Consider the following 24,216-nt stretch of genomic DNA (forward strand, 5'->3'; position numbering starts at 1 on the left):
GACAGCTCCTCCTACCTCCCCCTGGACCATGACCTCACTACCGAACATCAAGCTATCGTTTCCAAGATTGTCACTGACCTCATCTCCTCTGGAGATCTTCCCTCCACGACCGCCAACCTCAGTCCCCCAACCCCGCACAGCCCGCTTCTACCTCCTTCCCAAGATCCACAAACAGGACTGCCCTGGTAGAGCCATTGTTTCAGCCTGTTCTTGCCCCACAGAACTTCTCTCTTCCTATCTCGACTCTATTTTTCTCTACTTGTCCAGTCTCTTCCCATCTACACCTGCGACTCTTCTGACGCCCTCTGCCACTTTAACAGTTTCCAGTTTCCTGGCCCCAACCGTCTCCTTTTCACTATGGACGTTCAATCCCTCTACACCCCCATCCCCCACCAGAATGGCCTGAGGGTGCTCCGCCTCTTCCTTGATCAGAGACCAAACAGTCCCTTCCACCACCACCCTCCTTCACCTGGCTGAACCGGTTCTCACATTGAACAACCTCTGACTCCACTCACTTCCTCCAAATTAAAAGATATTGCTATGGGAACCCACATGGGTCCTAGCTATGCCTTCCTTTTCGTGGGATATGTGGAACATTCTTTGTTCCAGTCCTACTCGGGTCCACTCCCTCACCTCTTTTTCCGGTATATTGATGACTGTATTGGTGCCGTTTCCAGCTCTCGCCCTGAACTAGAAAATTTCATTCACTTTGCTTCCAATTTCCACCTTTCCCTCACCTTCACATGGTCCATCTCCAACTCTTCCCTTCCCTTCCTCGACTTCTCTGTCTCCATCTCTGGGGCACAGTCGGAGCCGATGCAGCGGAGACGGAGAAACTGGGAGAATGGAATAGTGTCCTTGCAGGAAGCGGCGTGGGAGGAAGTGTAGTCCAGGTAGCTGTGTGAGTCTGTGGCCTTAGTGAACGTTTGTCAACGTTTGTCACAAAAATTCACTATAAGCCCACTGACTCACACAGCTACCTGGACTGCACTTCCTCCCACGCCGCTTCCTGCAAGGACTGTATTCCATTCTCCCAGTTTCTCTGTCTCCGCTGCATCTGCTCCAACTGTGCCACCTTCCATACTAGTGCTTCAGACATGTCTTCCTTTTTCCTCAACCGAGGATTCCCCTCTACCGTAGTGGACACGGCCCTTGACCATGTCCGTTCTATTTCCCGCACTTCTGCTCTCACCCCTTCCCCTCCCTCCCGGAACCAGGATAGGGTTCCCCTTGTCCTCGCCTTTCACCCCACCAGCCTCCACATTCAACGGATCATCCTCCTCCAGCATGATCCCACCACCAAACACATCTTCCCCCTCACCTCCCCTTTCAGCATTCCGAAGGGACCGCTCCCTCCGCGAAACCCTGGCCCACTCCTCTATCAACCCCAACATCCCTTCCCCTTCGCCCCCGGCACCTTCCCGTGCAAGCGCAAGAGATGCAACACCTGCCCTTTTACCTCCTCCCTTCCTTCCCACTGTCCAGGGCCCCAAACACTCCTTCCAGGTAAAATAGCGATTTACTTGTACTTCTTGCAATTTAGTATACTGTATTCGCTGCTCACAATGCAGTCTCCTCTACATTGGGGAGACCAAACGCGGATTGGATGATCGCTTTGCAGACCACCTCCGTTCAGTCCGTAAGGGTGACCCCGAGCTTCCAGTCGCCTGTCACTTTAATTCTCTGCTCCACTCCCACTCTGACCTTTCCGTCCTCGGCCTCTTACACTGTTCCAATGAAGCTCAACATAAGCTCGAGGAATAGCACCTCATCTTTTGATTAGGCACTTTACAGCCTTCTGGACTCAACATCAAGTTCAACAATTTCAGACCATAACTTCTGCCCCGATCATTTATTTTTCTCTCTCACATGGCAGCTGTTGATCATCCTGCCATTGCCATTTACACTTCATCTAGTCATCTTTTGTTTCTTAACTTGTCCCATTACCATCTCCTTTTGCCTTGCACCATCATCCCTTTTGTCTCAATCTTTTCTGCCTTCCATCCTATCACAGACCTTCCCTTTTGTTCTTTCCTCCCCTCCCCCCTCTCCTACACTTGCTTAAAAACCTGTTACATCACCAACTTTTTCCAGTTCTGACGAAGGGTCATCGACCTGAAACCTTATCTCCGTTTCTCTCTACAGATGCTGCCTGACCTGCTGATCAGTTCCAGCATCCACAGTATTTTGCTTTTGTATTAGAATTTTCTGTGGTAGTTTTGAGGAGAAACTTCATAAAATGGAACTGTAAATTGACAAAAGAAATTAAAGGAATGCATTACGTATCATAGTCTTGAATGATCATTCCAATAGACCAGATTGCCATCAGGTATTCATTAAATCCATTAGGATGTATATAATGTAGAGAGTTAGGTGCGCGTGGATCTCCATTAGAGGCTGTGAAATCAATACCAACCTGCAATTGGGAAACATGAAAACATTTACTGGAAGTAGACAATGAAATGTAGCATGCAGACCTTTAGGTTAACATTCATCTTCCTAAACTAGCACAAGAACATTTATGGTCAGAATTAAGGCAAAGAGTGTAATTTTTAAATGATCTGTCAACTGCTTTTCTATTTAACATCAATTAATGTTAATTTACTGATTGTTTTACTAGGATACTTAGACTAACATCCCTGTAAATTAAATATCATGCAGCATTTACACAGGTAATTTACCCACTCAGTAAGTTTTTTTTTATTCATTCACGAGTGTGGGCATCGCTGGCAGGCATTTATTGCTCATCCCTAATTGCCCTTGAGAAGGTGGTGGTGAGATGCTATTTCAGAGGGCAGTTAAGAGTCAACCACATTGATGTGGGTCTGGAGTCACATATAGGCCAGACCGGGTAAGGACGGCAGATTTCCTTCCCTAAAAAGGACATTAGTGAACCAGATGGGTTTTTACGACAATCTGGTAGTTTCATGGTCTGATTATTACTGATACTAGCTTTTCTTTTCCAGATTTATTTAATTAACTGAATTTAAATTCCACAGTTGCTGTGGTGGTATTTGAACTCATGTCTCTGGATCATTGGTCCAGTAACGTTACTGCTATGCTGCCATACTGGGATATAACTGCTTACAAATTAATTTTTCTGACATGGTATCCACCAGAAAAGAAAGTCATAGTGGGATTAAAAAGGGAGGACAAAAAAAAGACGGTATACATAAAATAGAAAACCAAAAACACAGAAAATGAATGTCAAAAGAAGGAATTCTACATGAACAAGAGTTATCAATACTACTCTAATATCAATTCTAGGTTCTTTCAAATATCAATTGTGTTTGTATATATTTCATATATATTGATCTGCTTGGAGAATCAGAATAGACTGAGCAATGGCCAAATTTACATTTATTAGCTTCAATGATGTTTTACTCACAATGAAGTTCAGCTGACAGCCACCCATAATGTAATCCAGGAAAGAGTACTCTTTCACGATCTGCAAGTTAGATTTTTAAATAACTAAAACAATGTTGTTTTATCTCAGGTAAGTAATGTTTTCCAGAGGTAATTTCTGGAAGCATTTCTGTGACACAGGAAGACTGGACCTTTACAGAGGACTGTAAGCCCCACCTCTGACACCCACTTTCTAACAGATGCAAAAATTGCTGATTTTATTTTCAAATAGTATAATTCAACTACATTTTATTAAAGTTGACGTGTTTATTCATAGTTTCAGAGAGGCAAAACATATTTATTTATGCAGCTGTTTCCAAGGAAAACAGTATTCTTCCAGGAACCAATCACAAAATAATTAATTCAATGTTTCCAAAGATCCATTAGAAACTTACAAACCAGTTGTCAGATCCAAGATCTTCCCAATCTCTGTTAGACACTTTCCATTTCCCCCTCCCTCTACTGATAAGACCCTAGGAATTCACAGTGGTTATGCTTATTTTGGCGAGTTTTGAAAGTGGATGGGTCACGAAGCAGGAAAAATACTAACATCAGCAGCAATACTAAAACACCACCAACATCAGGAGCAGGGGTAGGAAAAGAAACAAAGAACAGGAGCAGGGATAAAAATAGCAGCGATGTACTTTAGTACACAAAAACCATGAGCAGGAATCAGTTAAAAAAAAACAAAGCAGGACTAAAACAAACACAAGCTGTGGGTTGAACAATAGACTGGGAGCAAAACTTAAATACCAGGAATAGGAGTTTTAAAAAGAGTTAACAGCCATAGAAACTATAAAGCTTCACAGTAAAGGAGGCAGCCATTCTGCACATCATATCCGTGCCAGCTCTTTGCTAGAGCAATCCAAAAATAATCCCACTGCCCTGCTCTCTCCCCATAGCCTTACATCTATCTCCATTTATCCAATGTTCCTACAAAAAGGAGCAAATGGTGACGTGTCTCATCTCCTCCCACATCACCTTCTCTTCTTCTTAGGCAGTCCCTCGGAACCGAGAATTACTTGCTTCCACATTAAAAATGAGTTTGCAGGTGACTGATGAGTCCAATGCGGGACCTACAGTCTCTGTCACAGGTGGGGCAGATGGTGGTTGAAGGGGCGGGGTGCTTGGGTTGACGTGCGCTGCTTGCGCTTGGCTTCCGCTTGCTCCCGGCGAAGAGACTCGAGGTGCTCGGCACCTTCCCAGATGCTTCTCCTCCACTTTGTGCGGTCTTGGGCCAGGGATTCCCAGGTGTCGGTGGGGATGTTACACTTTTTCAAGGAGGCTTTGAGGGTGTCCTTGAAGCGTTTCCTCTGCCCACCTGGGGCTCTCTTGCCGTGCCGCCCACCACCTTGTACCCAGCCCTTATCCCGACACCTCCTAAAATTCGCAAATTTCCAAACTGTTCTCTTAGTACTTAGCAGCAAAACAAGCTTTCAGTTTTCTAAAGTGCTTACATTGTATTTGAGCAAATACAGAATAATTAGTTTATAAAACTCAGCACCAGTTCAACCCTGGCACGAAATGCAGTCACAAACCAAAAGGCTGATGGGTGGTGGATGGCATTCTGGCAGCTGCAATTTGAGAGAGGACGCTTGATCTATACCCTGCCCCACATGATTCTTAGACCACTCCCTTCACTCCTACTCACCCTCCCATCCAAACTTGCAGCTTTAAAAAAAAACAGAAAGCCCGTTTGCCCAGCAGTGAGCTGGGAAACACAAGTTTGTTTTTTTAAAATCCCCCCAAAACTCTGCTGGTTTCTTAGGTTACACTGGCAGACCAGTAGGGAGATTCATCAGGTGAGAGATCGGATGGCTTAAACATTCACTCCCTCCACCACCGGCACACTGTGGCTGCAGTGTGTACCATCTACAAGATGCACTGCAGCACCTCCCCAAGGCTTCTTCGGCAGCACCTCCCAAACAGAAGGGCAGCAAGCACATGCGAACACCACCACCTGCAAGCTCCCCACCATCCTGACTTCGAAATATATCGCCATTCCTTCACAGTCACTGGGTCAAAATCCTAGAACTCCCTCCTTAACAGCAATATGGGAGAACCTTCACCGCATGGACTGCAGCGGCTCAAGGCAGCTGCACACCACCACCACCATCATCTCAAGGACAATTTGTGATGGGGGGGGGGGGGGGGGGGAGAAAGAGAGAGGGGGGGGGAAAAGAGAGAGGGGGGGGGAAAGAGAGAGAGGGGGGGGAGGGGAGGGGAGATCTAAGAAAAAAAGAGTATATACATATTATATGAGTGTATATTTATACACACACGGATATATCTGTTTATACAATTCAAATCGCTTTATTGGCATGATAAGTTACATCTTATGTTGCCAAAGCATCAAAATACATTTATGGTTGAGCACATAAACGCAGTTCTATTCATACAGTGTATAAACAGGTATATCCCTGAGTGTATAAATATACATTCGCATTGTTTATATATATTCTTTTCTTAGTTTACTGGTTATACACTGTATGGGTAGATCTGCGTTTATGTGTTCAACCATAAATGTTTTTTTCGGTGCTTTGGCAACATAAGATGTACCTTGTCATGCCAATAAAGCAATTTGAATTGAAATTGAGAGGGAGAGGGATGGAGGAGAGTGAGAGGGAGAGGGAGGGGGGATGTGAGGGACAGAGAAGAGAAATCAGAAAGCAACAGGAGAGATGAGAGAAAGAAAGAAAATAAAAAGAACGTACTAAGCAATCATTGCAGCAGTCAGAGTAAAACCCTTCATTAATAATCAGTTAAGGGCCAACATTTCTTACCTGGCATAATTTAAAACTCACTATTCCTGAGTTTTTGTAACTTCTCTTTTTTTGCTTCTTCTTTGGATTAATACACTCAAACTCTGCCTGCAAGAGAAACGTGATAGCAAATCATAAGTCGAAACACAATGGCCTTGGCTTTCTGATCCTATGAATTTAAAGTAGTCACATAATACTTGGAAAAGACGACTCTAAATGGGGTAGAGGTGCAAAGATCTGGGAGTACAAATACACAAATCACTAAAAGTTGCGACACAGGTCAATAAGGCCGTAACAAAAGCAAACCAAGCACTAGGGTTTATTTCTAGAGGGGTAGAATTGATAAGTGGAGAAGTTGTGCTAAACTTGTTTTGAATCTTGGGTAGACCACATGTGAAGTACTATATGTACAGTTCTGGTCACCATATTATAAGAAAGGATACAGAGGCACTGGAGAGGGTGCAACAAAGGTTTACAAGGATGATACCAGAACTGCAAGGTTATACCCATCAGGAAAGGATGATGAACAGGCTGGGTCTCTTTTCTCTTGAAAAGAGAAAGCTGAGGGGTGACCAAATTGAGGTCTTTAAAATTATGAAAGGTTTTGATAGAGTAGATAGAGAGAGAGTGTTTCCACTTGTAGGGAAGAGCAAAACTAGAGGCTATCAATATAAGATAGTCACCAAGAAATCCAATAGGGAATTCAGAAGGAATTTATTTACCCAGAGAGTGGGGAGACTGTGGAATACGCTACCACAGGGGGTGGTTGAAGCGAATAGTATGGATGCATTTAGGGGGAGGCAAGATAAGCATATGAGGGAGAAGGGAATAGAGGTTTATGCCGATAGTTAGATGAAGAAGGATGGGAACAGGCTCAAGTGGAGCCTAAACACCCGCACGGACCGGTTGGGCCAAATGGCCTGTTTCTGCTGCATATTCTACCTAATTCTATACAATCCATTAAATTGATGGCTGTGATCATAAAACCAAGGCCAATGACACTAAGTTACTGCAAAGAAAGCAGACAGCCAATGGAGTCTTATTGACACACATTACCTCATCAACGCTCTGCTGGGAGTGAGAAGCAAAAAAGCTTCAAGACAGGAATGTTGCAATATTCTTTTACATACTTTTGACGAGAGGTCATCGACCTGAAACGTGAATGGTTTCTCTCTCCACAGATGCTGCCTGACCTGCTGAGCATTTCGTTTTTATTTCAGATTTCCAGCATCTGCAGTATTTTGCTTTAGCACACACAATATATACACACTTTTTAATATTTACATTCACATTTTTATATATTTGTATGTATATATACACACACACAAAAATGAATATATATATTTATTTTATATATAAAAAAATATAAATATACATGTAAAAAAATTTTTTTTTTTTAAATATATATGTAACATATACTATAGTGCCTTTAACATTGTAAAACGACCACAGGTACTTCACAGGAGTGTTATCATAGAAAGTTACAGCACGGAAGGAGGCCATTTTGGCCGCGCCGGCTAACAAAGAGCTATCCAGCCTAATCCCACTTCCCAGCTCTTGGTCCATAGCCCTGCAGGTTAGAGCATCCTAAGTGCACATCCAAGTACTTTTTTAAATGTAGTTAGGGTTCCTGCCTCTACCACCCTTTCAGGCAGTGAGTTTCAGACCCCCACAACCCTCTGGGTGAAGAAATTTCCCCTCAAATCCTTCCACCAATTACTTTAAAGCTGTGCCCCCTGGTTTTTGACCCCTCTGCTAAGGGAAATAGGTCCTTTCTATCCACTTTATCTAGGCCCCTCATAATTTTATACACCTTAATAAGGTCTCCCCTCAGCCTTCCCTGTTCCAAAGAAAACAGACCCAGCCTATCCAGTCTTTCCTCATAGCTAAGATTCTCTACTCCCGGCAACATCCTTGTAAATCTCCTCTGTACCCTCTCTAGTGCAATCACATCTTTCCTGTAATGTGGTGATCAGAACTGCATGCAGTACTCTAGCTGAGGCCTAACTAGTGTTTTATACAGTTGAAGCATAACCCCCCTGCTCTTGTATTCTATGCCACGGCTAATAAAGGCAAGCATTCTGTATGCCTTCTTAACCACCTTATCTACTTGGCCTGCCACCTTCAGGGATCTGTGGACATGCACTCCAAGGTCCCTTTGTTCCTCTACGCTACTCAGTGTCCTACCATTTAATATGTATTCCCTTTCCTTGTTAGCCCTCCCCAAATGCATTACCTCACACTTCTCTGGATTGAATTCCATTTGCCACTGTTCTGCCCACCTGACTAATTTATTGATAGCTTCCTGCAGTCTACAGCTTCCTTCTTCAGTATCAACCACACAGCCAATTTTAGTATCATCTGCAAACTTCTTAATCATACCCCCTATATTCAAGTCAAGATCAAACAAAATTTGACAAGAGTCTCATTAGGACAGATGACCAAAAGCTTGGTCAATAAGAACATAAGAAATAGGAGCAGGAGTAGGCCATACGGCCCCTCAGGCCTGCTCCGCCATTCAATAGGATCATGGCTGATCTGAATCTAGACTCGCGTCCACCTCCCTGCCCTCTCCCCGTAACCCCTAATTCCCTTATCTGCTAGGAAAATGTCTATCTCCATTTTAAATTTATTTAATGTTGCAGCTTCCACAGCTCTCTGGGGTAGCAAATTCCATAGATTTACTACCCTCTGAGTGAAGAAGTTTCTCCTCATCTCAGTTTTGAAAGGGCAGCCCCTTATTCTAAGATTATGCCCCCTAGTTCTAATCTCACCCATCAGTGGAAACATCCTTGCCGCATCCACCCGATCAAGCCCCCTTACAATCTTATATGTTTCGATAAGATCGCCTCTCATTCTTCTGAACTCCAATGAGTAGAGTCCCAACCTACTCAACCTTTCCTCATATGTCAACCCCCTCATCTGTGGAATCAACCGAGTGAACCTTCTCCGAACCGCCTCGAGAGCAAGTATATCTTTTCTTAAATATGGAAACCAAAACTGCACGCAGTATTCCAGGTGTGGCCTCACCAATACCCTGTATAACTGCAGCAAGACTTCCCTGTTTTTATACACCATCCCCCTTGCAATAAAAGCCAAGATTCCATTGGCCTTCCGGATCACCTGCATACTAACTTTTTGTGTCATGCACCAGGACCCCCAGATCCCTTTGTACTGTAGCACTTTGCAGTTTCTCTCCATTTAGATAATAACTTGCTCTTTGATTTTTTCTGCCAAAGTGCATAACCTCAAACTTTCCAACATTATATTGCATCTGCCAAATCTCTGCCCACTCACTTAGCCTGTCTATGTCCTTTTGCAGGTTTTTTATGTCCTCCTCACTCACTGCTTTCCCTCCCATCTTTGTATCGTCGGCAAACTTGGATATGTTGCACTCGGTCCCTTCCTCCAAATCGTTTATATAGATTGTAAAGAGTTGGGGTCCCAGCACTGACCCCTGCGGAACACCACTAGTTACTGATTGCCACCCGAGAACAAACCATTTATCCCAACTCTTTGTTTTCTGTTAGATAGCCAATCTTCCACCCATGCCAGTATATTACCCCCAATCCTGTGATTTTTTATCTTGATCAGTAATCTTGTGTGTGGAACCTTGTCAAATGCCTTTTGGAAGTCCAAATACACTACATCCACTGGTTCCCCTTTATCCACCCTGTATGTTGCATCCTCAAAGAATTCGAGCAAATTTGTCAAACATGACTTCCCCTTCGTAAAACCATGCGGACTCTGTCCTATTAAATTATGTTTATCCAAATGCTCTGTTACTGTATCCTTAATAATGGACTCCAACATTTTGCCAACCACAGATGTTAGGCTAACTGGTCTATAGTTTCCAGCTTTTTGTCTACTTCCCTTCTTAAATAAGGGTGTTACATTAGCAGTTTTCCAATCTGCCGGGACCTTTCCTGAGTCCAGGGAGTTCTGGAAAATGATCACCAATGCATCCACAATCCCTACCGCCACTTCTCTCAAGACCCTAGGATGTAGGCCATCAGGTCCGGGGGATTTATCCGCCTTAAGTCCCATTATTTTACTGAGTACCATCTCCTTAGTGATTTTAATCATGTTTAGCTCCTCCCCCCCCCCCCCCAGTGCCCCCTGTTTGTCCACTGTTGGGATATTTTTAGTGTCCTCTACTGTAAAGACTGATACAAAATATTTGTTCAGCGTCTTTGCCATCTCCATGTTCCCCACCACTAGCTTCCCAGTCCCATCCTCTAAGGGACCAACGTTCACTTTAGCCACCCTTTTTCTTTTTATATAGCTGTAGAAACTCTTGCTATCTGTTTTTATATTTTTTGCTAGTTTACTTTCATAATCTATCTTCCCTTTCTTAATTAATCTTTTAGTTATTGTTTGCTGGCTTTTAAATGCTTCCCAATCTTCTATCCTCCCACTAGATTTGGCTAATTTATATGCCCTTGTTTTCAGTCGAATACTATCCTTTATTACTTTACTAAGCCACAGATGGCTGTCTTTTCTTCTACTCCCCTTTTTCGTCAGTGGAATATATTTATCTTGAAAGTGTGAAATATCTCCTTGAATGTAGACCACTGCTCTTGTACCGTCTTACACTTTAATCTGTTTTCCCAGTCCACTTTAGTCAATTCTACTCTCATACCTTCATAGTCTCCTTTATTTAAGCTTAGTACGCTGGTTTGAGATCCAACTCTCTCACCCTCAAACTGAATTTGGAATTCAACCATATTATGGTCACTCATTCCAAGGGGATCCTTTACTAGGACATTTTTTATTAATCCTGTCTCATTACACAGGACCAGATCTAAGATTGCCTGCCCCCTGGTTGGTTCAGTTACATACTGCTCAAGGAACCCATCCCTAATACACTCAATGAACTCTTCCTCAATGCTGCCATGCCCAATTTGATTAGTCCAGTCAATATGAAAGTTAAAATCCACCATGATTATAGCTGTTCCCTTATTACAAGCCCCAACTATTTCCTGATTTATACTCCGACCAACAGAGTTGCAACTGTTAGGAGGCCTATAGACTACGCCCAGTAGTGACTTTTTCCCCTTCTTATTCCTTTTCTCCACCCAAACTGTTTCACTATCCTGATCCTTTGACACAATATCATTTCTGACTATTGCAGTGATTCCATCCTTGATTAACATAGCAACCCCACCTCCCTTTCCTTCCTGTCTGTCCTTCCTAATCGTCAAATACCCTTGTATGTTTAGTTCCCATTCATGATTATCTTGCAGCCATGTTTCCGTAATGGCCACCAGATCATACCCATGTGTAGTTATTTGCACCGTCAACTCGTCAATTTTGTTACGAATGCTGCGTGCATTCAGATAAAGAACTTTCAAATATGTTTTCTGACGATTTATTCCTGCTTTTACCCCTTTTACTACTTTACCTTTATCATTATACATTCTGTCCCTTCCTGACACGCTCTGGTTTTTAATTCCCCCACTGCTACCTTGCTCTATTGCCTTCTCCGCTGTCATTTTTATTTTTCGCTCTCTTAAAACCTCCCCCCCACTAATTAGTTTAAAGCCCTCTCTACAGCCCTAGTTATTCGATTCGCCAGGATTCTAGTCCCAGCACTGGCCAAGTGAAGTCCGTCCCAGCGGAACAGCTCTCGCCTGTCCCAGTACTGATGCCAGTGTCCCAGGAAGCAAAACCCATTTCTCCCACACCAGTTTTTGAGCCACGCACTGAACTCTCTAATTTTATTTACCCTAGCCAAATTTGCACGTGGCTCAGGTAGTAATCCAGAGATTATTACCCTTGTGGTTCTGCTTTTTAATTTGGCCCCTAGTTGCTCAAACTCCCTCAGCAGAACCTCCTTCCTTGTCCTATCTATGTCGTTGGTACCAACATGGACCACGACAACTGGATCCTCCCCCTCCCACTCCAAGTTTCTCTCCAGCCCAGAGGAGATGTCCTTAACCCTGGCACCGGGCAGGCAACACAGCCTTCAGGACTCTCGCTCTCGGCTGCAAAGAACTCTATCTATCCCCCTAACGATACTATCCCCTACCACTACAACATTTCTTTTAACTCCCCCCACTTGAATGGCCCCCCGCTCCACGGTGCTGTGGCCAGGTTGCTCATCCTCCCCGCAGTCCCTGTTCCCATCCTCACAGGGAGTAAGAGCCTCAAACCTGTTGGACAAGAGCAAGGGCTGCGGCTCCTCCAACACTACCTCCTGGATCCCCGTACCTGCCTCACTTCTAGTCACACCATCCTGACCCTGGCCACGGACTACATCTGAATTAATTAATCTAATTGGTGTGACTACCTCCTGATACACAGAGTCCAGGTAACTGGTAAGAGGTAGGTTTTAAGGAGTGCCTTAAAGGGCGAGAGATAGGCAGAGGTTTACGGAGGGAATTCCAGAGTTTAGCTCCTCGGCAGCTGAAGGCAAGGCCTCTAATGGTGGAACGATTAAAATCAATCAGTGATACGCAAGAGGCCTGAATTGGAGGAGCGCAGTATCTCAGAAGGTTGTAGGGCTGGAGGAGGTTACAGAGATAGGGAGGGGCGATTTGAAAACAAGGATGAGAATTTTAAAAGCGAGGCATTGTTAGAATTGGAGACAATGTAGGCTAGTGAGCACAGGGGTGATGGGTGAACAGGACTTGGTGCAAGTTGGTATACTGGCAGCAAAGTTTTGCATGAGCTCAAGTTTATGTAGGGTGGAAGGGGAGGCTGGGCCAAAGCATTGGAATAGTCAAGTCTAGAGGTAACAAAGGCATGGATGAGGGTTTCAACAGCCAATGAGCTGAGGCAGGGGCGGAGGCAGGCGATATTATGGAGGTGGAAGCAGTGATGGAGCGGATATGTGGTTTGAAGTTCATCTTGGCCTGGTTCCGCCTCAGACAGTTGCCAAGGAGAGGGATGGATTTGGTGGCTAGGGAATGGCGATTATGGCAGGGAGGAAATTTCTGCTCATCCAGTACTGGATGTCAGGCAAGCAGTATGACAAATCAGAGACAGTGGAGTGGTCGCGAGAGGTGGTGATGAGGTAGAGCGTAAATGTGGAACCCGACATTGTGTTTTTGGATGATGTCGCCGAGGTGCAGTATGTAGATGAGAAATAGGAGGGGGCCAAGCACGGATCCTTGGGGGACTCGAGGGGTAACGGTGAGAGAGTGTGGGAGCAGGAGGGGAAGCCATTGCAGGAGATTCTCTGGCTATAACTGGATAGATAAGAATGGAACCAGGCGAGGGCAGTCCCACACAGCTGGATGACAGAGGAGTGGCGTAGGAAGAGGATGGTGTGGTGAATCATGTCAAAGGCTGCAGACAGGTCGAGAAGGATGAAGAGAGAGAGTTTACCATGGTCACAGTCACACAGGATATCATTTGTGACTTTGAGAAGGGCCGTTTCAGTACTGTAGCAGGGTGGAAACCTGATTGGAAGGATTCAAACATGGAGTAGTGGGAAGGATAGGCACGAATTTGGGAGGTGACAACATGTTCAAGGACTTGAGAAGAAAGTGAGGTGGGAGATGGGGCAGTAGTTTGCAAGGACGGCGTGGGGGGGGGGGGCGGGGGGGAAAGGGGGGCTCGTCAAGGGTTTTTTTTGGTTGAGGAGAGTGGTGATGACGGCAGATTTGAATGGGAGGGGGATAGTGGATAGTACAGAATAGAGGGAACCGTTAGCAATATCAGCTAACATGGGGCCCAGGAAGGGAAGTTTGGTGATCAGCAGTTTTGGTGGGAATAGGGTCAAGGGAGCAGCAGGTGGGTCTCATGGACAAGGTGAGCTCAAAGAGGACATGAGGGGAGATAGGAGAGAAACTAGAGAGAGAAAGATGCAAGTTCAGGGCTAGGGCAGGGAGGAACCTATGGGGAAGTTTGGCCCAGTAGACTCAGGGAAGAGAGGGAAGTGGCAGAAGCAGTTGAATGGATCGAATTCTGTAGAGGATATGCATAGTTGCATTTCCCCATTTCTTACTCTCCTTCATGAAACAGTTCCCTTAGCACACCAGCCAGATAATTCAACAAAGATTGCCCAATAAATGGAGAGTGAAAATGTGCAGTCAAAATTCTGGTGCAGGCTTTTTCTGTGAAATCTACAGGACTAAATTGCCACACCTAAATGTATCTTTAACCAGAAAAAAAGTCAGATCTCATCCAAATTGGAACACAGAACTATCAAATGGAACCACTAAAATACTGGGCTAGTGTATAAACAAGCCACAGCATCACAGGGTCAATCTCGGAGTCCTTGGCCACAATTTTATAACACATGCTCATGGCAGTCCAGCTACCTCATCATGAGCAAGGACTCAGGAAATCCATCCCCTTGACTCATTATTTACATGTTTCACTGAATGCATCAGTGTGTCTTCTGGAAGCAGCCCTTTAACCTGCCACACAACCAAGTGCAATTTTACAAGGAGGTAGCATTCCTTTGGTTTACTTAGTTATTTTTTGTGTGGTAAATAAGTCAATGTTTGATCATATCAACAACAACTTCCATTTATATAGCACCTTGAACGGTGAGCAAAAGCTTGGTCATTGAGGTAGGCTAGGTACACTCAATATGAGAACTAGAATTAGCTATTTTTTTTAAACAAACTACATTTTGGTAATATGCTATTGGCTAACTACTGCAAGAGTTATCATCAGACGTAACTCTAGAAATTCAAAGTCAACACAGGTGTTCTTAACATTTAAAAGCATTTGAGAATCTAGGCATTATGAAAATATAAACAGTTAGGATGCTGCAGCAAAAAACCTAGAAGACAAGAACTGTGTGTGCCCAGTGGGAATCTCTGCCTGCAATCAAAAATTGTGGTACTTGGTACACCCAATTTTCAACCATTAATTATTGGTTAAATAATTGGGTGCACCTGAAGTTCCAATATGCATTGCCAGTGGGCAAGGCTCTTCAGTGAATGTGCAAAGTCTGAAAATTCCTCCTTTAGGGTACTATAGCTTTAAAAGCAGCTAGAGAGACATTGTACTTTAGACTTGAGCAAAAATAATAAAAAGAACAAAAACAAGGGGCCATAAATACAACATAGTTACTAATAAATCCAATAGGGAAATAAGGAGAAATGTCTTTACTCAGAGAGTGGTTAGAATGTGGAACTCGCTACCACAAGAAGTGGTTGAAGCAACTAGCTTAGGTGCTTTCGAAAGGAAACTAGACCAGAGTAGAAATAGAGAATAGAGAAATATGCTGAAAGGCGGAGATGAGGTAGATGAAATGGAGGAGACTAGTGTGGAGTTTATACACCAGCACAGACTAGTTGGGCCGAATGGCCTATTTCTGTGCTGTATTATTCTATGTAATTCTATGTAAAAACCTACTGGTGAGTTGTAGGATGCTTCTTGTAGTCTAGTCATATCAGTCTCAAATATACCAATTAGGTCATGTGATCCATCATTGTCATAGTCATAGCAATCCACCTGAAAAAGATTAAATTAAAATTTTGTTGCAACTGTGTAAATTGCTATTTTCAAGTTTCCACATTGTTGTCCTCAATCTGCAGTATTAATGGGCTTATTGTTGATGACGGATATAACATTCCTCCGCACATTACCCTCTTTTTTGATTGGAGTAGTACTGGTCATAAATAATTCTCACTGCAAATCTGCAGCAAAAGCCTTGAGCAACTAAGCAGACTTGCTGACAAAACAGCTTCGTAAAATACCAGAAGTGAGCAGACAGACAATAGCTGACATATTTGCAACTACAACCCAAATGATGAGGTTTGATTTAACAGCCAAAATTTTCTGCCAATTGACAATGAAGCATCAACAACACTTGGAACCTGAGCTCTCTAAACTAGCTTGTTTATATGTATCAGCATTGCTAACCCATTAGGACCAATATAAATTCAAATCCTATTTTAATTCAAACTCGTCTCGTTAACAGAGTTCCTGAAAACTGGCCGGACGAGCCATTAGATGAGCACAGCACATGAATAAAATGCTTTATCCCCTGCGCAGGAAGAACTTGTGTCAGTATATTACAAACAGGTAAGGAAAGCACCTATGAAAACTTTGCCAAACTCTGAATTAGCCCAAATTGAACTATTTTATAAACAAAACTACTGATAGAACTAATACCAGCAGTGTTTAACCCTTACTCATTTAGCCACTCAGAAAGAAAGCCACCCTTTAATAATCTTTATGGCTACTAGAAATTCCCAAAGCATACATTATGCATGTTCAAAACCTCTGTCGCTACTTGCTTGTACAACAAAATTTAAGGGGCCACTTCTATGTAGATAAATATAAAAGTACCTTGATAGACCTCTGTAAGTCACCATTGCACAGAGACCGCAAAGGGATTTTAAAAGGTTTCCAACTTGGATTCAGATTATTCTTTATTACCTAAAAAGGTAAAGTAGGAAATACAATAACATAATTGAAATATCACAAAAAAGTGTTGCTTTGACTTTTAAAAAAAATCTCTTGTAATCTGTGCGACAGTTCAATCAAGTTCTTCCACTGTACAGAGATCCACAGCATCAATTTTTGAAATTGGAAAGATCACATTGTAAAAGTTGAAGAGACAGAAAGCAATTGTATGTTCTCTCATTTCCTGAGGCACTGTTCACGATTAAATAAAAGTTGTATATTGTTCTAAAATTGAGGTTAAAAATAATCAGTGCATAAAAAAGTGTTAAATTAATGTGAGGGGTCAGAGGTTGTGCATACAAGATAAGCTAAGTTGAAAAGGCTAAAAATGGAAGTTAGAGAAAGAAAAAGAAATAAACAGAAATCAGTTGAGGGAAAAGATTGTAAAAAGGACAATTAAATTGGAGCAGTTTGTCGATGCACAGGTCAACAGTTGGCCATTTTACACTCTATATAAAGTGCACATCGGCTGTTGACAATGGGGGGGGGGGGAAATGGGTCAGAAAGCACTGGAAACAGATGCTAAAGTCAGAATTCAGGGTGAAATACAGCCCTGGGCTTCCAAAAAGAAACAGGCCATTCAATCCAGTGTGTGTGCGCCAGCTCTTCAAGTAGAGCTGCCTACTCTAATCCCAATTCCATACCCTTCACCTGTATCCTTTTCAAATCCTTATCTAATTACATTTTAAATAATGTTATAGTCCCTGTCTCCATAGCTACTTGTGGTAAAACATTCCAGGTTCTAATAGCCCACATTTATTCAAATTTCACCTTTCTTCTAGGGATAATTCTTAGTTGTGACCCTTATTATTGATTTGTCAACCACTGGAAAACGTCTTACCATTTATCTTCTCAAAAGACCCAGTCAAAGCCTTTCATAATTTTTAAAACTTCTACCAGAACCCTAGTTTTAGTGAAATAAAGCCCAAATTTTTTTCACAGATTCTTCATAACTACAATCTCTCATTCCAGTTATCTGTCTAATGAATCTTCGTTGTATCCTTTCCATAATGCTTCCTATAAAAGGGGTGCCCAGAATTGCATGTAAAACTCCAATTTTGGTCTAATTAATGTGATGTACAAATTCAACATCGCTTTCTTGCTTATGTAGTCAGCAGAAGTGTGCGCAAACATCTTGGACCCAATTTTTGATCCAACATAGCACCTAAAAATTGGGTGCTACAAGGCCCAATTTATCCCCATACTTTCAGTATCACATAACCAGCATAAAATCAGAACAGTCTAATGAGCATTCCAACACATTTGAAAGGAACAACTTGGTAGATAGTTAGTTTGTATAAAGAAGAAAAGTAGACAATAATGTGTGTATTAAAAATTAGAGCAAACATGTTAACACCAGCCCTTCAAATTGTATCTCTCACCTCTGTTCTATGAACCATTTGCCATTTTCTATCCTCAGTCTGTTTGTAGAATTCCAAATAAGGATCCGACTTCCCGAAGAAATCCTGATCACCACCATCACGAGTAATAAAATGGAACAACAGACGTTATTGCCAGGTAGAAAATTGGAACCAACAATAACTACAAATAATACTTCATTGATACACAAAACCCAGAGATAAAAAGCAAAACTGTTAGTGCTGTTAATCTGAAACAGAAAATGATGGAAGTAAACAGCCAGTGTTGATGAAGGGTCTCTATCCAAATCACTGGTCAATTTTCCCTCTTTTCAGTTGAAGAACCTGCTGTGTATTTTCAGTTTTTATATATAAAACACACCTTGTTATCCAGGTTCCGTGCTTGAGCTTCAAAATTTACCACCCTGTTGTCTTTCACCTCTTCTGCAAAAATCTTAAACATGAAAATAGAGAACAGAATAGAAACCTATTAAAAACACGATGATCAAATAACTTGCACTTCAAGTATCTGAACTACAGACGTAGGCCCAAAAATTCAGGATCGCCCATTTTTGGGCACACAGGGCAAATACCCTGCACCAGAATGAGGAGGTCCAAAACACCCCTGATACTGGGCCTCAGATCTCATTGTAATAGAAACAGATTGGCGCTACAGCCCGCCGATGAAGAGTGGTGAGGACCAGTAAGAAATTAGGCCACTACTAGTGCGGCAGAGGCCCTCAGGTAAGTAGGTCCAGGGGACCGGTCGGGGCTGGGAATAGCAGTGACTATCGGGAGGGTCTTTTAATGTGGAGTTGGGAGGAGCACTACTATACTCCTCCAAGCTCCACATTCAGCTAAATTATGTCTTCTTTGTTGCATGCATTCTGTAGGGCCCGTTTCCCTGAGTGAATCAAGGCAAACCAATGTTACAGCGAGGACCTCAAGCAGATGTTAGGCCCCTTATTTGCATGCAAAGGACTCAATGCCTGCTTCAGGCGTGGGGCAAGGATGCCTCGTTTGCCCTTATCCAATATGGCGGGAGGTGCACTTCTGGCTGGAAGTGTGTGCATGCTTCCTGCCCACCAATTTGGGGCCTTAGGTGTCGCACAGTGCCCGAAAACAGGTGCTGCGTGATTTGATTTTTAGGCCACAATGTCCTATTCGGACTCTTCATTTTGTAGCTCTTCTTACTTGTTGCTTGGATCCAGATCACTCAATTTAAAAGTTACATAAAAGAATCCCAACTATCAGCCTGTTCGTCCTTTCCTGGTAGATATAACCTCGCATTTCTGGTATCATCATTGTAAGTCTTTTTTGTACCCTCTCCAGTGCTTCTATATCCTTTTTATATGACCAGAATTGTACACAAGTGTGGTCTAATTAAGGTTCAATAACTTCTCTACTTTTTGATTCTATCCCTCTAGAAATAAACCTTAGAGCTTGGTTTGCTTTTTTATGGCCTTATTAACCTGCGACGCTACTTTCAGTGATTTATGTATTTGTACTCAGAGATCCCTTTGCTTTTTTTACCCCATTTAGATTCACAGAAACCCCACAGTGCAGATAGAGGCCATTTCGGCCCATCGAGCCTGCACCGACACATATCCCACCCGATCCCCGTAACCCCTACACCAACACATATCCCACCCTATCCCCGTAACCCCACGTATTTAATCCCCCTAACACTAAGGGTCAATTTATCATAGCCAATCAACCTAACCTGCACATCTTTGGACTGTGGGAGGAAACCGGAGCACCCGGAGTAAACCCACGCAAACATGGGGAGAATGTGCAAACTCCACACAGACAGTCGCCCGAGGCCGGATTCGAACCCGGGTCCCTGGCGCTGTGAGGCAACAGTGCTAACCACTATGCCACCGTGCTTCTTCGTTTCCATCTAATATGTTACCTTCTTATTTTTCTTACCAAAATGTAATACCTCAAATTTATGTGTTGAAATTCATTTGCCAATTACATGCCCATTCTGCAAGCTTATTAATGTCTTCTTGTAATTTGTTGCAGATTTCTCAATGAGAATACCCTTATTCCTATGTTATAATGAGGAGAGGAAGGAAGCATGGAGAGGGAGGCATCATGGAAGGCATCAGCATCTGACACATACCTACCCACTCCAGAGGGTACACCAACCTTGGAGGCCATAAGTTGACTTTTCAGAGGCAATATTAGAAAACAAATTCACCTGAATGCAACTGGCTAGTTATGCCATCTATTGTACATCACTGTATTAAAGGTGGTTACAGATGTTCAGGTGGGCTTCTTAAATGGACCCTGCCAAGAATTTATAGAATAGCAGGAGCTCGTTTGAGCTCATTGTCGTTTAGAGAACAGATCCAACAGTACCAATTAAGTCTTGCAATCCCTGTGCTATGGTACTATTAAGGGTGTTTCACAAGAAATCAATGGAAGCAGTCATAGCTCCCATCTTAAAGGCTATGGCTGTCCTTCAGTCCTCCTCCTGCACCCTTGCAGCAGTAGATCTCTCCCAGACTGCAACACATTCCATGACCTCACAAACTTTTGTTGTGTTACAAATGCGAATAGTGGGCAGCAATCCAGTCAGGAGCAGGAAGATTGCTAAAAACAGCCATCCCGCCTATAAAATGAGGCTCCCCTCCTCTGGAAAATTAGATGAATCTCTAGCAGTGCCATGTGCTGAAGCAGATGTCTAAACTCAGGCACAGTATGATTATCTGGGCAAGATGTCAGAGGGCTCCAGTACAAGTCATCACCTTTTAGCAGAGAGACAATAAAAATAAAAGGGGAAAAACATTTAAGATAAATACATTGGTGTGGTCCACTATTTAATTTTCCTAGTGTTGCTGGAATAATATTAAAACTACTTGCTACATTCACCAAAGTCTACCCCCAACAACTAAATAAGATATTTAGGTCTGTACCGTGATCGTTCCTTTTCCTGCTGGTCTTCTATCTCGCAGTACAAGAGGTCTGGTCAGTTTTCTGCTGGAGACAATCTGTCAAAATAATTTAAGTCTAGATGCTCAGTTTCCAACAGAAACAATCACCACAGACTCAAAAGTTAGAAATCAGTGAGTAGAAGTGCTAATTTTCCTCACACTTAAACCTGAACCTAGGGATTACTGTGCATTATTCAATGGTGGAGCCTAAAGAGCAGTATGCTACCTCAACGGTGATGCTACTTGTTCATGTGTTGCATGGTTGGGACCAAAGCAATAAATGGCAGCAAACAAACATTGACAAAGTACCGAGTTTTTGATTAGGTTTCTGAAATTAAAAAATACATTGTACAAGTAGGAAATCACACTAGAAATTTAGAAATTGTTAGCTGGCTTTAGATATCATATACTGCAACTGCATAATGCATTATTCACCAAGTTTCATATTCAAATTTAGTGAAATAATAGAAAAACATAATGGTCATATCTATATTAAAAATCTTACAACTACACACAAGTCAATTAACTGCCTATGTAAACTTCTTGCACTGTAACTGGGGAGAAAGCAGGGACAGGGTACTGAATTTGGATGATCAGCCATGATCTCATTGAATGGCGGAGCAGGCTCGAGGGGCCGAATGGCCTACTCCTGCTCCTATCTTCTATGTTTCTATGTAATTATACTGTTCCCCCACTGGAGGCACTGCAGTGCCACTACGAGCAGGAAGCTGTAGTTCCAGTTTAGAAAATTTACAGTCAGTTTCCACTATAAAATGTAGACATAGGAATTTATATGGGAATTATTTAAAGTTAAGAACAGAATGTATGACTTTAAAATTGCAACTGAAGTGCAACTGAGCATCTTGATCAAACTGCCCCCAGCCTCTAACCCCACTTCATCTGAAGATTATACTTAGTTTTGACTCATGTGTAACGCAACAGGAGATCAACTAGTCCAAAAAATATGGTGACAGTGGTAAAAGACTGCAATACACACTGTACAAAATCATTTCATGTCAGCATTTGAAATTATAATATCGTCAGCGTGCATATCGAACCCATCGTCATGGGTTCGCATGATGTTGCCGACTGTCAGTATGTCCATGAAAATAAACTTTATTTTTCTGTTTAATAAGGTCAATCCTCTTCAAGCCTTCTTTCTTCTTACAGAACAAATTTATTACTGGTTCTAGCAGAGAGATAACCCAAGGTTTGTAAATTGTTTTCCTAATTCAGCATTGTAGCAATGTCCCCAAAGTATTATTCAGTGGCAAAGATAAATAATAAAAGCTTTTTATTTGTATTTACCTGTCCCAGAGTACATTCAAATTCTCCCAGGAAGTCATCATCGCTCAAATCAATGGTTTTATTGTCAATATCGTAAATTCCAAACTTCAGTTTCTGAACTTGCTCAAAGCAGTAATCTATCAGGAACTTCTTCGCAAACTTTGGAGCGAGACAGTTATTAACTCTCTCTGTGCGATTAATCTACAAAAAATAAAACCCCCTAATTAAAACCACTCAAGTGAAATGAACCAACAAGTACAGATCATGCTAATAGTGCATTTTGGATTTAGAATGCACTGTCAAGCAGCACTTGGATATGAAGCAGACAACACCCAGCTCTATTTACATTTCTTAACAGTCACTTTCAAATTTCTTCAAGCACCAACTACTGATTTGAAGCGGACCCATTTATATAAAGTATCTAATTAGGCTACTAGAAAAGTAAACTACAATAAAGTTATACCTACACAGAACTAAGGTCTAGAACTTATTCCAACATAAAGTCCCCTGAAGTACCGAGGAAGACAAAAGTGCTTAATGCTGACACAGGGTGCCTAAAATGGAAAATATTCACAGAACCATACAAGTTTACAGAACAAAAGGAGGCCATTTGGCCCATTGCATTTGTGTCAGCTCTTTGTTACAGAATTCCACAATATTTACCCACTTTACCCTTAAAAAAAAGAAAAAAGACTTGCATTTATATAGCGCCTTTCACAACCACCGGACGTCCCAAAGCACTTTACAGCCAATGAAGTACTTTTAAGTGTAGTCTCTGTTGTAATGTAGGAAAAAGATGCAATGATTTCTGCCTCAACTACTCCTTGTGACAGAGCATTCTATGCTTCAACTCTTGAGTAAAGAAAATTCTTCTAACCACGCCACCCCCCCCCCCACCCCCATGACATTTTAAATTGATGACTCCAACCAGAGGAGAGAGAAGTAATCTTTCCCTATTCATCCTTTCAAAACCCATCCTAATGTTAAAACTCTCCATGCAATTTCTTCTCAGCCTTTTCTGCTCCACTGGAAATAGTCCCAGTATTTCAAGTCTCTCCTCGTAAGTTTAGTTTCCCATCCCTGGCTTATTCTAGTAAGTCTATAGTATAGCTTTAACATCTTTTGTATAATGCTCAAAACTGAAAATAATACTTTTGTACAACTGTATCTTTACTTGTGCACTCTATGCCTCTAATTATAGAACCAAAAAATCCTCCTGGTCTTGTTTATACATTCAGGGAATTATTATACAGTTTTCAACAGCTAAGATTAAAACCACTAAAGTGAAATGAATCAACAAGCACAGATCATGCCAACAGTGCACTGTAAACCCAAAATGTGATCATCACAAAATTCACCAAACTTAAGTAAAAACCTTCACTGAAAAGTGAACCGTAAAAGTATTTCTGATTCAGTTTCCCCCTCCAATTTTCTTCCCTCTATTTTCTTTCCACACCCAGGTAGTTTGAAAAGCATTATATTATTTATATGCTGATAAACCAAGGCTATAACAATATTAACAAAAAGTCAATGAAAAATAACACTATTAGCTGGTATTCTAGGCCTCACTGGCATAAAAGATGCACCTGTAACTCCTATGGCAAGCCAGAATAGATCACTCAGTGGTCCACTTCTCATAAACCCAAACCATTAAGGACTTACGTGAAGCAGGTTATGCAGCAGATTTTACAGTAACACTCCTGTATACATACTACATACAACTGTCAGGATTCTTGCAGACTTTTACTAACAATTTCTATCATATTCCACCAAAGCAAGTGACATTCAAGGTCAACTTTAAAACACTGATCACCAAAATAAAACCCAAGGGCCTTGTTAGTGGTATCTGTTATGTAAATTGAGTCTTACTGGTGACTAACTGGCCTAAAGAACTGAGGGACAGCAAAGTTTGAAAAAAAAACAAATTCCACAAGAAAGGAAGGAAAGAAGGAAGGATGCAATGATGGAAGGAAGACAGGTCAGTAAAACAAATTATTAGAAATATTCTTCAGCTGAAGAGGATAAATAAAAAGGACCATTGCTACAAACGTGTTCTTCCAATGGATGCAAGATTGCACTACATATCTGAAG

General features: G+C 42.1%; 1 protein-coding gene across 5 annotated transcripts in view; it reads right to left on the reverse strand.

The window, feature by feature from the left end:
* LOC147114790 (copine-3-like) overlaps positions 1 to 24,216 on the reverse strand; it is a 66,505-nt gene that overhangs the window by 24,458 nt on the left and 17,831 nt on the right. For 3 of the 5 annotated variants that reach the window (XM_085992723.1, XM_085992720.1, XM_085992719.1), the window contains exons 3-12: positions 22,147 to 22,326; positions 20,821 to 20,895; positions 18,282 to 18,353; positions 17,924 to 18,007; positions 16,425 to 16,514; positions 15,486 to 15,584; positions 7,298 to 7,360; positions 6,189 to 6,275; positions 3,389 to 3,448; positions 2,283 to 2,416 (exon numbers count right to left, since the gene is read on the reverse strand). In XM_085992723.1, coding sequence (XP_085848849.1) covers positions 2,283 to 2,416; positions 3,389 to 3,448; positions 6,189 to 6,275; positions 7,298 to 7,360; positions 15,486 to 15,584; positions 16,425 to 16,514; positions 17,924 to 18,007; positions 18,282 to 18,353; positions 20,821 to 20,895; positions 22,147 to 22,326 — 944 coding nt within the window. The remainder of the gene's footprint in view (positions 1 to 2,282; positions 2,417 to 3,388; positions 3,449 to 6,188; positions 6,276 to 7,297; positions 7,361 to 15,485; positions 15,585 to 16,424; positions 16,515 to 17,923; positions 18,008 to 18,281; positions 18,354 to 20,820; positions 20,896 to 22,146; positions 22,327 to 24,216) is intronic. The other 2 variants (XM_085992722.1, XM_085992721.1) reach the window with 2 other exon arrangements.

Source organism: Somniosus microcephalus, chromosome 7, assembly GCF_052327205.1.
Source record: "Somniosus microcephalus isolate GS21.2 chromosome 7, FLI_Smic_1.0, whole genome shotgun sequence".
Classification (NCBI taxonomy): Eukaryota; Metazoa; Chordata; class Chondrichthyes; order Squaliformes; family Somniosidae; genus Somniosus; species Somniosus microcephalus.